Raw genomic sequence first — 15,634 nt, forward strand, 5'->3', positions numbered from 1 at the left:
AATTAAGCAAGAGAAATCTAACACAGCAGAATGCAAAATGTGCATAAGGCTTTCAAATGAAATAAGATTCTGCAAAGAACTTTTCCTTTTAGGGTTTGCCTTATGTCCTATGTTACCTGGGGAGAATGTTTTCACTCTGCCTTGACGCTCAGGGTTACCCGGGTATAAAAAGACAGAGAAGCAATGCATTATTGTGCCATATCTCCCTGGAGACTCCAGTCCACAAAGAGACAAATAATGGAGGAAAACTATCAAAGTAAGGAAGGAGTGCTCCAAGCCCCATATCCTGGTTGAGGTCCCAAGCTGGGCAGATCAAAGTATATGGAAACATTCTATTAACCTCCTCTTTGTGTTCACTTTTCTATGAGAATGATTTAATGTAGTACAAAGAACCTAAAATGAGGTTTACTTGCAAGGTAGAGATGGAAAGAGGATTAATATTAACAATAATAAAAAGGAAATGCTGAAGACACACTTAACATAAACCATATTTTATGAGTAATGACCTGTAATCTTACATTTAAGTTTGCCATTATTACAAAACCACCAGCACAGATAATTGCAACTAAAGTTGGACAGGAATTGGCACCAGTAAGCCCATAATGATTAAGATGTCCGAAACAACTACAAAGAAATATAAATTGAGTACTCAAGGCCAGATCTTTTACAACCTTAATCACTCAAGCAGTATTAAGACTGGGGAGGTGCATCCCACGATTAATTCTCTCTTCTTAAAGGCAAACCAACAAAACTATGTCTTCTAATGTATTTCTTGGGAAAATAATAACACAATGATCTAAAGTATTACTCTCAGTTTTCTCCTCCACCCATATTTCAGAGGAGTATAAAACACTGCTAAACAATGTCCTATATCTGAGAGAAAGGAATATAACTGACACAGTGCCATATAAATCAATAATTTATACTCTCTATAAAAGAAAAAACGACCTTGCTAGAACGTTGTTACTATCTATTTTGAGGTGGCGGGGGGGGGGGAGGGCTCACGGTTTAGACACTGAATCCTAATAATAGAAAAACATGGTCATAAGGATTCCTTAAACATAGTGATCCTAAGACACCATTTCAATTTTGATCAGAGTTGAGAAATTATATGATGGGATCCTGTTTAAGCAGGGGCATGGTTACTTTTTCATATTTTGTACTGTAACTCTATGAAGAAGAGCCTCCAGGTTTTCATAATCTGATCACAGTTTATATATTTATTAAATATTTATTTTTTCATAAGGAAGAGGGGATAAGGGTTCTACGATAAAAAAAAAAAAAATGTCAGTGGAACCAGTGGAACCTGTAGCTCATTACTGGTTTTGTTGTTACAAATCCGATCAATAATTCCCTGAAACATCAACTTACCATAGTAGGAATTCTTTGAACAGATCCTCAAGAAATCCTGTTTACTGGTGCAGGTTCAAAGGGTTAACCTGAAGTTAATAAAGACTAAACATTTATATTCAAGCTCTGGTACTACCTCTACTATTCACTGCAGGATGTGGGCAAGTTAAAATGTATATTTTATAGCTTTTAAGATATCTGATTTCACTACCTCCCAGAGTCATTGTGAAGGAAACATTACTTATGTAAACTGATTCAAAAGCTTGTACTATTATGTAGACAAAGCTTTCTTTCTTGCTAACTCCTGTTTTTCCATGGTTCAAATATTCTCCTTTGTGAGAGAGAAGTGGCCTACATGTAGACAGAGCAGATATACCCTCTCTGACCATTTGGTCCATGGGCTTGACCCAGAGGAGTATCTCTACTGTAGACTGCTGAGGCCAAGACTGATCAAATACTTGAAGGGGGAGAAATTATCTGTGTTAAAGCGAATTTGGGAAGTGCAGAGAGTTATGCTTCATATCAGCATGCACCAAAATTTTGAAGAGTCCTGCAATAAATAACTCCTTTAACACTGTTTGACGCAACAGTTCTCAAAATTTTCAGACCAGGATTCACTTTTGTGGTACATTTAATGATCATGAATATTACAGGGAAAAGCTACTTAGAGTGTGAGGAGGAGAAGGAAACAGAATAGCTAACATTTATTGTGCAGTTGCCTATGTGTAGAAACCCTGAAGTGCTTTACATGCGTTATTTCTGAAGTTTGCAGTAACCTTACATTGTAGGTGCTAGTGTTGCCTCCATTTTATAGATGAGGAAACTGGGCACAGATGTAAAAAGTGAGGAACAGAGAAAGGATATGAAGCCAGGTGATCTGGCCCTAGAAATGGTATTCAATCATTAATGCATCTACTTTACCTATAGACTGAAGAAAATATGGAATCCATGCACTATTAGCCCTGGATGATATTATCATCCAGTATAAGGTTCTTTTAATTTTAAGATGTTATTTAAAGACAGACACAGAAAGAGAGGCAGAGGCATAGGCAGAGGGAGAAGTAGGCTTCCTGTGGGGAGCCTGATGTGGGACTCAATCCCAGGACCCCAGAATCATGACCTGAGCCAAAGGCAGACATTCAACCACTGAGCCACCCAGGTATTCAATAAAGTTCTTTTTTGATTGAAAAACAAACAACCCCCCCTGAATCCCAGAGATTATGCAACTTGTACAAAATCACAAAGGAAATCAATGAGACTATATGCCCAAGAGTTCTCCAGCATCTTGGGGCAGGAGCCAAACCACTTGACAAACACACTGAACAACACATGAGAGCAAGACTTGGTGTGAGGGAAAGAGCACGTGACCACTCCTTAGGTGGCTGTACCTCTCCTTAGAATGCTCTTCATTTTCTTATTTTCCTTCATCAAATATGTCCAAATGGGTATATATCTCTTCAAGTTTACCTCTAAAATATTTCTTAATTTCCCTATCCCATTTTCAGCTCTTCAGTCACTGCCTGAAAATAGGCCCATAGCCCCCTCTGCCTGGGCTTACAGCGCTAGCTTTCTAATGAGGTTTCCATCTCTAGATGGTGTGGGACAAATAACCAGCTACATGTGGTAACACAGCTTTGCAAAAGTTATAAATAATACTGCACAATCTATTGTAAAAACTATTAAAAATTATCCAAAAAAAGGATTTTTACCATTAATGAAAGAAGGAAAGATTCAACATTTAGCTCTAAGACTTTAAAATTATAATTTTACTAGAGAAATTCTTGTAGTCCTTGTCTTCTTTCAATTTAACCACCTATTAGATGCACACACACACATACACTATTATTAGAGATCAAGCCCCCAAAAAACAAAAAACAAAGAGCTGAATCATGTGAATGCCGTGCTGTTATTGATTTGCTTTATTATGACTGAATTACCAGGTTCTGATAGAGACCCATCATGAAGAAGGCTTCTAAATTCCATGAGCTTTACTTTATAGTTTAGTACTATACACTTGAACTTGACTTTGGCTATAGTAAGAGAAATTTCCATTTGCAGTGTTTTCCTACTCTATAACAATAGTAGTGATGCTAATCCTTTGCTTAACATACAAAGAAAATTTGCCGGTGGTAGGAGTGTGCATGGTGGGGAACTTCCATGTAGTTATTTCTTTTTCTTCTCCAGAACCCAACCCATCTACCCGTGAGCAATATTTTCCTGGCTTACTGAGTCTAAAAGCACTAGCTCATACAAGACCTGTTTTTCAGAAAGAAAAGGAGACAGAAAACCAGCAAATCAGCTAGGAGCAGCCTGGTTTTAGTACTAACAGATGATGAAAGGTCTCAGAATAAATTGACATAAGAGAAAATTCTTGATCTTGCCTGCAGAGACAATAGTATATCACCTTCCTCAAATTTACTTTTTTCCATATTTCTCACATTTTTACTGTACTCCTAGGTGAGAATATGTTTCTATTGGTGGAATACTGGTTAAACACTGAAAAAAATCAGATTATGTTTATGCTGAACTATACAGTAAAATTTATTTTTTCGTGGGGGAAACCAAAATTTAGATAAAGGAGTTTTAACAATAATATTATGGTCTTTAAGAGGAAAATCTCCACAGCATTGTTTTATGTTCTGAAACTAGTTGAAAAGCAACAGAGGGGATGCCCAGTGTCTTGTACCCCTACCTCCTTTACCCATTGCATTTTGAATGAAGTTGATCCTTAACCACCCATCAGGAAACAGCACTTCTCTGGCCAACTACAGCACTCCATGTTCTTCTGGGCTTGGGTCAGGAATGAGTAAGTGATAAAATGGTAGGGAGCTAGGGCCTGAAAACTAGTCAAAAGATGGGGCCCAGGGATGTGGATTTGGGAGCAAAAGACAAGATGTAACAAAGTGCCCGAGTGAGGATCTCAGAGCTAGACCATCACTTAGTGGTGAGCTCAGGCATGGGCCTGCGCCATAGGTGATGGACACTAAGCAGAAAGGAAAGGGGCATGGAGAAAAACAGGGTTATAGTTGGGGGGAAGTTTAAGGAAAAAAACATTTTTAACATATACTGAGAAAATCACAATGTGAAGCATTAGAGTGGGAGAGGAGGGAGGAAAATACAGCCGCCAAAGAAGCTCACAGGGAAATGCAGGAGATCGTCAGTTAAACATAATTGAATGTGTGTGTGTGTGTGTATATACATATATATATATATACACACACACATATATCTATGTGTATATATATACATGTTATATAAAGACATATGTTACATATGTTATATATAATAAGTCATTATATATACATACATTTAATTAAATATACATCATTGAATATTTAAGGGTTAAATGATATTGAGGGAGTGGGACTGTGTGGGCTGAAAATGCTGAAGTCTCCAGGTTCAAATCTAAAACTAGGCTGTTATAGAACGGCTCCTTTTAAATACCAACATGATAGCTGCTAAGAATAGAAGAGGCCTTCCTAAGCCTGGTATTGGGACAACAGGCAAAAAAAAGGCTGCCTTTGAGTGCCTTCTCAGCAACTGGGGCCAAGGAGACAGGACAGGACGAACACGGCACAGAAAGAGTGGATGGCAAAAGAAGTGGAGTATAAACATAGTGAGGGTCTTGGTTTGCGGAGATGACAAGGAACAGCATAATGCTGTTCCCTGTGCAGCAGGGCAATGCAGGGTGCTTCATCAGGTCAGCATGCCAAAGAGCAGATCCCGCTCACAGAGATAACACCCAAACAGGCAGTCCCCTTCCCTCTTCCACAAGCACAAGCACACTCACACACAGCTTGCATTCAATCTGTCTGACACTACTATATAGCATTCGGCAACAAAAGTGAAATGGAAAGAAAAATAAATTTTGAAATGCAATTTAAAAAATTATCATATTTCTGGACATTGCCACAGGCAAAAAAAAAAAAGAGATTCATAAAACACATTGTATTATTTGCAAAGCAGCCCAGCTATGAGTTTAATATGAATTAGGGAGAGAATGGATCCAGGGCATGATTTCCCTAAATAATTTATTCCAGGCAGCTCCTCCTCTCAGAAATAGGAAACTTAAAAAACAACATGTCTGAGCACTAGTTTTTTGAGACCAGGTGCAAAAGTTTTGTGAAAGAGCCAAAGAAAGGTGAGAGTGTGGAGGTTTCTCAAAAAATTAAAAATAGAACTACTATATGATCCTTTAAAATTCCACTACTGGGTATTTACCCAAAGAAAAGTATAAATCAAAAAGATATGTGTGCCTCTATGTTTATTTCAGTATTATTTACAATAGCCAAGATTTATAATAGCAGCCCAAGTGTCCACCAACAGATGACTGGATAAAGAAGATGTGGCATGTATGTACAATGGAATATTACTCAGCTATCAAAAAGAATGCAATCTTGCCATTTGTAACAACATGGACAGATCTAGATGGTAAAATGATAAGTGAAACAAGTCAGAGGAAGACAAACACCATCTGATTTCACTCATGCAGAATTTAAGAAATAAAACAAATGAACAAAGAAAAAAAGACAAAAAAAAAACCAGACTCCTAACTATAGAAAACAATAGATTGCCAGAGGGAAGATGGGTGGGGGGATGGGTAAAATAGATGAAGGGGATTAAGAGTACACTTATGACGAGCACTGAGTAATGTACAGAATTGCTGAATCACTATATTGTTCACCTGAACTAATGTAACACTATGTTATACTTGAATAAAAAATACATATGAAAAATAATAATTAAAGTGGTTGGCATTGTCTACAAAAAACACATGAAAGCTGTTGCTTTTTTGATTTAACAAGTGGCAACTCTATAAACAACAAGAACATTATTATTTTTATCTAGCAAAACAACTTGTTTTATAGGATCTAAGCTACACAGTGAAAATGCGGCAATCCCAGGACCTCACCCAGTGACAAGGGATCAACAAAGACAAAAACAAATTGGACTGAATCAAAGCAAAGTCCAACTGAATTATAATCAGTGCAACCAAGGCCCGGGCTCTGAACAAGTTGAGGAACTTGAGGAACTGAAATCTAGAATTATGAAAGCTAATGGGTTTCCTTTAGTCAAAGAAGTAACAAGCAAAGATAGCCAGAGGAGAGAAAGGAACAATACAAAGTTTCTCAATAATTCCTCTATTTTCACAAAAATTAAAAAAAAAAAAACTGGATCTCTTTGCATTATTGCACTGATCATTGTTGTATGGATCCCAGCTACAGCTGTTCTCTGGCACTTTTTTTTTTTTAAAGTTAAATATGACTATTTTTTTTTCTGTATTAATACACATAGTCTATTTGGTAACTTTTAAATCCTTAATAAGGAATATAAATCTGGGCAGAGGGAAGCAAAGCACAGCTGCTCCTCAAGGAGTGATCTGGCTAGTGTCACATGGCCTGCCCGACCTGCTGTAACTCCTGAACTCAGGCTTCTGACTTGGTCTTGGCTTAGAGTGAGTAGACATCTGACTTAACTAAAGCTATGGATTTCTAGCCCTGTTGTTACTTCTTGGCTTCCAGACCCCCCATACATTTGGAGCCCTAGCATCTCTCTTTCACCACTGGGGAGTTTTTGTTTGCTTTTGCTGCCATCCAAATGATTCAAGGTGATGAATGAAAGTATGCTTGTGGTGTTGTTGGCGGCTGGGGAGATTGTGAGGTTGGGAAAAGTGATTGGGACAGTAGTGGGCGCAAAAAATTTTGCACCCATAAGGCAAACCATTTGCTTTTTCCAAAAAAATTTTGAAAGTTCCCACAGACGAGGCCTGAAGTTTCCTTTTAGGGCTGAGTTTGATATGTTTTCTATGTTGCCTTAAAAACTTATGCTCCAGATTTCTTCAAGTGCAAAGTATTAATCTATGGATAGAGAAATAAGGGTACTACCTGACAAGACAACTTCAATAAGATCGCCTTCCTGGATATCGCTAGCCGTTTTCACCAGTTGAAGGATGTTTTCAGAGGTAGGATCATGGCGAAAAAGCAGGATCTTATCATACATTCCATAGAAACCACATTCAGGGAACTGTAAATACAAATACCACAATAGGTTAAATGTCAAAATCCTCCTAAATTTAAAATAAAAACCAAATAATTAAGTGCCAGGGCACAAATGCAAGCTAATTACAAGCTTAATTACAAAAGTTGAAGGTATCTAGAACATTCAAAATGAATAGCAAAATTGATATTGACATGCCTCCAAGTCAGGAGGAAAGGAATAACATATCATAAGGGCAATAAGAACCATATGATCTAATTAGAGAGCAATAAAATTAAAGAATATGAGGTAAAATTCAAAGTGGCTCTGGCAGTAAGGTAGCTAAGAAATAATATAGGTGGGAATAATTGTGCACTTTCACAAGATCTGTTGCAATCCAGTAGCACAAAAAATGGGAGTCAGTTTATTACAATTCCATTATACATACAGTTGCAATCTGCTTGAAAAAAAAAAAAAGAGATCAGTCCACTTAGGTATATTCAAAAATAAAAGTTAGGATGCCTAGGTGGCTCAGAGCATGATCCTGGAGTCCTGGGATCCAGTCCCACGTCAGGCTTCCTGAATGGAGTCTGCTTCTCCTTCTCTCTATGTCTCTACCTCTCTCTGTGTGTCTCTCATGAGTAAGTAAATAAAACCTTTTAAAAATAATAGAATAAAAGTTGACTCAATAAAGCTAATTGTGATCTGTGTGTGGACTGAAATATTATCTAGATTCTTTGACTCAGGAAAAGTGCCAGAGGAGAAAACCCCACTCTCCTTTCTGTTGCTGCCCATATAATACATTTAGTTTTCATGCAATCTAGGTTAAATAGATTATGAACAATAGCTAAAAGTCAATTTAAGTACATAATGTTTAAATTCCTTTCACGGGGACAAATCCAAGAGTTTATTACTCAAGGATTATCTCCCAATAGCAGGCATATAATGAATGGTATTTTATAATGGACAAACAGAAAAATTATAACAGTAACAATTATTATAATATTAACAATTAATATTATCCCCTGCATTTCTTGTCTTCCTTCTAAAGCAAGAAGAGTTTCTAAATTCAGACCACAGGGGCACTTGGGTGGCTCAGTTGGTTGGGCATCAGACTCTTGATTTTGGCTCAGATCTTGATCCCAAGGTCCTGGGATTGAGCCCCCTGTTGGGCTCCCTGCTCAGCAGAAAGCCTGCTTCTCCTCCCTCCTCTCCCTGCTTGTGCTCACTCCCAACATATCTGTCACCATTTCTGTCTCTCTAATAGATAAATAAAATCTTTTTTAAAAAAAGGAGTCTGTTGATGACCAGACTTAAAACTGCTTCTGTGTATTACTAGTAAAGTTGACATCCTTAAAGGAAACACAAGAGCCGAAATGATGTTACTGCTTCCATTGTGCTAATTAAAAGGGGAAAAAGTTCCTTTTTTCTATAATCTCTTCAGTAATGTTTTTAAAGTACAAGGAAAGAAATGGAACAGTAAATACTATTTTCTGTAACTTAAAAGCAATGAATAGTTCATGTACGATTTTAAAAATCAGCTTCATTAAGGTATAAATAACATGAAATAAAATGGCTATATTATAAGTTTTGACAAACATCAACACTCATGCAACCAAAATCACAATCAGGCCATGAAACATTTTCATCAATCTCCTAAATTTTATTGTACCCTCTTGTAGTCAATGCCATCCACAATCTTAACCGTAGGCAAAGATTTAGTTTCTGTCTCCAAAGATTAGTTCATCTGTTTCATTAGTTCATTTGTTTCACACAAATGAAGTCATACAGTATGTACTATATAAAGACTCTTTTCTAGCTAACTTCTTTTGCTCACCATCATGTTGATGGGCATATAGAGACTCATTTATACATATTGCCTTTGAGATTCTCTTTGTATTAGTTATCAGTATTTCATTACATGGATCTAGGATGACTATTAATCTATTCAACCCCAGATGGACGCTCTTTTTTTTCCAATTTGTGTCTATTAAAAGTAATAATGCTATAACATTTACACTCAAGTCTTTCAGTGGATATATGTTTTTAATTTTTTTTTTAAGATTGGTTTATTTGAGAAAGATGTGTGTGCAAGTGTGCACACAGTGGGGAGGGGCAGAAAGAGAGGAAGAGCATCTCACACAGATTCCCTGCTGAGCTTGGAGCCTGACACAGGGCTCCATCTCAGGACTCTGAGATGAAATCACGAGTCACATCCTTAACTGACTGAGCCACCCAGATGCTCCTGTTTTTCATTTCCTATGAGTAAATACCTAGGAACCGAATTTCTGGGTCATATAAATGTATGTTTGATGCCAATAACATATTTATTATTGGTGCTTTATACTAAGCTATAAAATCAGGTAGGGTAAGCCCTCCTTTTTTTTTCTCCTTTTCTAAATTGCTTTGTATATTATAGGTCTTCTGAATTCCCATATACATTTTAGAATCACTGTAATTTCTACAAAAAACCTGCAATAATTTACAATGATATTACACTGAAACAGTTCAGTTTGAGTAGGACTATATTTTAATAATGCAGATTTCTACTTTGTTATGAACAAGATCTGTTGCTCTATTTATTAGTTTCTTTTAAATTTCTCTCAAAAATGTTCTGTAGTTTTCAGTGTACATATTTTAGACATATTTGTTAAATCTGCCTTTAAGTATTTGATATTTTTATGCTATTTTAAATAGTTAAGGTATAATTGACATACAGTAAAATTCACCCTTTTTAGTGTGTAGTTCTGCAAGTTTTGACAAATATATATGATAACTACCTACCATACATGTGGTATACACAAAACAGCCAAGATATAAGAACAGTTCCCATCACTCCCTAAAATTTCTCCATGCCCATTTTATCAGCTTCTCCCTAGATCCCCAGCCCCTAGAAAGACACTGATCTGCTTTCTGTCTCTGTAATTTCATCTTCTCAATAAGGTCATTTGAATGGTATTGTACTTTTTACACTGTACATAATTTTGAATCTGATGTTTTTCATTTACTGTAATGAATTTAAGATTGTCCATTCTGTTGCATGTATCATTAAGCTTTCCCTTTTCAATGCAGAGGAGTGTTCTACTTACTGCATGGATATATCACAGTGTATGTGTCTATTCCTCAGTGAAGGGCATTTTAGTTACAGTTTTTTGCTATTACAAATAAAGCTGCTATAAATGTTTACTTGGAGGTTTTCGTGTGAACACACGTTTTTACTTCTCTAGGGTATATGGAGGTATCTATATAACTTTATAAAATATTGCCAAACTGTTTTGAAAGTGGCTCTACCATTTTGCATTCTCATCAGCAGTGTATGAGAGTTCCAGTTGCTCTGCATCCTTGACAGCACTTGTTAATGTTGGTTGTTTTTATTTTAGATATTCTAATAGGTGTAAAATAGTATCTCCTAAGTTTTAATTTCCTTAACAACTAATGATGTTAAGCATCTTTCCATGTCTTTAAGTGTGCCACCCCCATGCACACAATTGATCAATTCCTTTGCCTATTTTAAAAATTGAATTATCTTATTATTGAGCTCTGATAGTTCTTTATATATTCTAGATAAAGGTTGTTTATCAGATATGTGTTTCACAGATTTTTCTTTCAGTCTGTGGCTTTTCATTCCCTTTCCTTTATTTTCTGTAATTCTTAATTTAGATGAGGCCTAACTTATCAAGTATTTCTTTATGGATCATGCTTTTACTTTAATACCTGATATATCTTTGTATAATTTAAGGTAACACAGATCTTTTCCTATGTTTTATTCTACATTTAATTTTTGGAGTTTTACCTTTGGATCTATGATCCACTTGCAGGTAATTTTTGAATGAAGTGAAAAACATAGATTGAGATTCATATTTTTTGCATATTCTTAAAGATTCATATAGAATTGGTGTAAGTTCTTCCTTAAATGGTAGAATTGTCCAGCAAAGCCATCTAAGCCTGGACTTTTCTACTAAGATTTAGCTCTTAGCACTATTTAGATTTCAATTTCCTCTTAAGTGAGAGCTTTGGTAGTTTTCTTTCAAGAAACCTATTCATTTCATACAAATTGTTGACTTTCTGGGCAAAAAGGTTTTTTTTTTTTTTAAATAGTATTTCTTTATCACGTTTTAATGTCTGTAGGGTCCATGTGATGTCTCTTTATTACTTTCTCATGATTTGTGTCTTTTTTCTCTTCTTGCTTGATCAGTTTCTGAGCATTGGTACATATACCTTTTTTTAAGCTTTTTCCATACTGTTTTGATTACTATAACATATTTTAAAATGAGTAAATATCATGCCTCTGGCTTTATTCTTCCTCAAAATTGCTTGTGTTGGAATCTTTTCTGGTTCCATTTGAATTTTAGAATTATTTTTTCTACTTTGATAAAAAAATGTCATTAATATTTGGATACGGATTTCACTGAACCTGTACTTTGCTTTGGGTAGTACAGATATTTTAACAATATTAATTCTTCCAATGCATGAACGTGTAATGTCCTTTCATTTATTTGTTTGTTTTCCTTTCCTTAGGCAGTGTTTTATAGTTTTCACCGTACAAGTCCCTCACCTCATATTTTCATTTAAATCCTTTAAAGTTCTTTTCTACTAAGTCCATTACCTCTACCATTCTGGTCTACTTCTATTTACTCTCTTGATCCTTATGGGTTACATTTCCTGCTTTTTCATAGGTATACTTCTAAAAAATTGAAGTATAGTTAACATACACTGTTACATTAGTTTCAGGGGTTCAACAATTCTATACATTATGCTATGCTCACAAGTATAGCTACCAACTGTTACCATATTATGATATTAAAATACTTTGACTATATTCCCTATGCTTTACCTTTCATCCCTGTGATTTATTCATTCCATACGGGAAGCCTGTACCTCCCACTCCCTTTCCTCTATTTTGCCGAATCCCACCTCTTCCCTTCTGGCAACCACCAGTTTGTTCTTTGTATTTATGGGTCTGTATCTTCTTTTTGGTTTGTTCATTTGTTTTTCAGATTATATATATATAAGTTAAATCATATGGTATTTGTCTTTCTCTACCTGAGTTATTTCACTTAATATAAAAATAGAAATGCTGTATGATCCAGTAATTCCACTATTATTTACCAAAGAAAACAAAAACATCAAATCAAAAAGAAACAGGTGCCCCCATATTTACTGCAGCATTATTTACAACAGCAAAGATATGGTAGCAACCTAAGTGTTCACTGATAAATGAATGGATAAAGAAAATACAGTTGACATATAATGATGTTACTTAGCCATATAAAAGAATGAGGTCTTGCCATTTGCAACAACATGTATGGACCTAGAGGCTATTATGCTAAGGGAAATAAGTCAGTCAGGAAAAAGACAAATACCATGTGATTTCATTTATATATGGAATACATATGTGTACTTTTAAAGTTAGATGCCAGGTTTTATGAATTACTGTGAGCGACTGGACTTTGTTGTCTTCCCTTAAAGAATGTTAATATTTGTCTTGGCAAAATACTAAGATAATTGCAGATCTGGTTGGTCTTTCCAACGCTTATTTTTAAGCTTTGTTAGATTAGCTTTAGAGTAGTATTTCCCCTAGGAATAGTTTAACCCTACTACTAATCTGTAACTCTTTGAACATCTCTATGGAATACCTCAAGTGTTCAGTGAAATTTCTCCCATTTGCCTAATAGAAACTCAACTGTCTCTCAACCTTGTGTGAGCTCTGTAAAGTGTTCATTTCATAGCTTCCCAGCAGCTAGCTGGTATTTCCTCTGCCACACAGATTTTCACCATACATATACACAGATTTGTATTCAGTCTAGTATTCAAGCAGGCTCTTAAGCAGATTTATGAAGCTCTTTCTCTGTATAGGTCCCACATTTCCAGTATTTGTCCCCTAAAAATCCTTTTGACTTGGTCACTTTGAATTCTATTCTGTGTGTCTTTCATAGAGCCAGACAACTAGGCTCTTCTTATGTTTCTCTCCCTACACTTAACACTGTTAACCTTGCCTCCTGGCAGAAAGCACAGATGATTGTAGCACTTACGTTGTTTGTTTCTCTTCTCTCAGGGATCACGGTCCTGCACTGCCTGTTGGACAGTGTCAAAACAACATTCTATACATTTTCTATTGTTTTTTGTTTGGAGGTGAGGATGTCCTCTACCAAATACTCCTTGTGAGTAGAATGCAAAACCTCATGTGCTTTTTAAATATAGAATGTTAATCTTTTCTACCCAACTTTTTGACTACTTAATTCTACGTAAATAGCATTTGTAAGAGAAGTCAGTTAAAGACAAAATGTCCATGGTTGGTAAGACCAAGTTTAAGATTACACTGAAATAAATATACAAAATACACTGAATGAAGTAAATTTTAAAAATGTAATAATTATCATAAAACTTTTAAACCTCAGTTTGAGAGTTGAATTAAACCTTAACTTAAAGAGTTTTCCCTGATTTGAAGACAAATGTTCTTCAAAACATAATACATTAATCAATGCACAGATCCTCTTACCATACCCTTTCTGAAACCACGGATAACTGATTCTGACTCAAGATAAGAGAGAGAAAATTCAAGGGATTCAGTGTTTGAAGTGGGGTGGGTAGGCAATAATAGCTGGAGAGGAAGAGAGATGAAACAGCAACTGCTTTCCCAAGGAAGAGCCAACCTTTATTGTGTCCTCTAACTAATGTCTTGTGGATGTGTTGTATGGAGAAAGGATCAGGTGGCGATACTGGAGAGGAGTATAGGAGACAAGGATTCTGCTGCCTCATCACAATTTCTGTCAACATGTCTACACACCTCTTCTAAATTCTGTTTCTCTATGATCTTACGTGGCTAACATTTGAGCATCCCATTCAATGTTGTGCCTCTTTGTAAAACTGTGGCTATATGAGATGGATGATTTTGTATTCAAGTAAGGCTTGATTGCTTCACATCCTAATTATTACATTTCTTTCTAAGGGTGACTCACAAAACACTTTTAAAAACAAGAAGAGATAGAATAATACATATATATATGTAATATATATACATATATATATACAACACATATTAAAGGTATTATTTTAAAATACTAAATTAAAAAAATAAAGATAGTACTATAAATATTCATGAAAGTTATCTGCCCAAGATATAGGTCACTGAGGCGTGGATATCCTCTCTCCCACATTCTATCTTACTGGGTCAGGGAGATGGCTTTTCTCTCTTCATTAACAAGCCATTCAGAATCAGGTTGTAGAGCCCTGTGAAGCAGGGCAGGGGTGAACATGAAGGCCTAGCCTCATGGGACAGTTGTCATGGCAGCAGAAACTGAGGGTTCGATTTTTTTTCAAATTGTACCCTTTTTTACTGGCCAGGAAAAATATATATGCACATTTGCCTTTTACTGTTAAGAGAAAAAAGTCTTTTCCTTGATGTAACATAACACTCTGCTTGAATAGACACTATACAATAGGATTACCAAAAATTATATTTAAAAATGATGTCTGGAAGGTGAAAAGCATAACGAAACAATGTCTGACAACTGAGAAGAGAACATATTGGGGGAAAATATTCATGGAACAACATTCCCTAATTTGGTCATAATCATCTGTTTTTATGTGAAGGTGTGTGAGCTTTGAAATCTGAAAACCCTCATTAAACTAAACAGGCTTTCAGAAAGGCTCAGAGGCTTGTAAACTCAGCTGGAGCTTATTACAAGATCAGTTCTGTGTTTCTCAGAGGCTTTGTGGTTGTGAGCGCAAACATGTGAGATAAGTGATTTCAAGCTCTCTCCAAGTTCGACTGTAACAAAACTGGCCACTGTGAAAATACGGCCAACAATCACGGCACTGGTCCTAAGCTCTTTAATTCTACCCTATGCTGGAAACCTCTGTGCTGCTGTGTGTATCATTTGGCATTTCTGACCACAGAGCACAATTTACTGTTACATTTCACTATAAATCCAAGGCTGGCCAGACAATGTGCTCCAGAGTAGAATAAATACATGTTTTAATGAGTTGCTGAAATGTGACCTGGCCAACGGGAACTCTAAGGAACAAAGGGTGCTTTTCCACAGTTGAGGCCAATCACAAAGGGCAAGAAACAAGCAATACCAGAAACAAATTAATCCATGATTCAGTCAAGTAGAAAAAAAGAGAGAGATAGCCTGATTAGGAAAGGAAAATACACTGCCAGTTTACTTTTGCTAAAAGGTGATGAAAATCCTGGAATTAAATTACTCTGCTCAATAACAGAACACATCAGGCAGGTGAATATTGCATTCTTCTCACGGAAGATGCTTTCCAAGTTATTTTCCAAGAACTCTCTTGTTTGTAACGC

At 36.0% G+C, this 15,634-nt stretch overlaps 1 protein-coding gene across 7 annotated transcripts in view; it reads right to left on the reverse strand.

Moving 5' to 3' along the window:
* Positions 1-15,634, reverse strand: part of PRKD1 (protein kinase D1) — a 323,586-nt gene that overhangs the window by 146,196 nt on the left and 161,756 nt on the right. For all 7 annotated transcript variants that reach the window (XM_077908880.1, XM_077908878.1, XM_077908883.1 and 4 more), the window contains exon 2: positions 7,236-7,374. In XM_077908880.1, the coding sequence (XP_077765006.1) occupies positions 7,236-7,374 (139 nt within the window). The remainder of the gene's footprint in view (positions 1-7,235; positions 7,375-15,634) is intronic.

Source organism: Canis aureus, chromosome 9, assembly GCF_053574225.1.
Source record: "Canis aureus isolate CA01 chromosome 9, VMU_Caureus_v.1.0, whole genome shotgun sequence".
In the NCBI taxonomy this organism is placed as follows: Eukaryota; Metazoa; Chordata; class Mammalia; order Carnivora; family Canidae; genus Canis; species Canis aureus.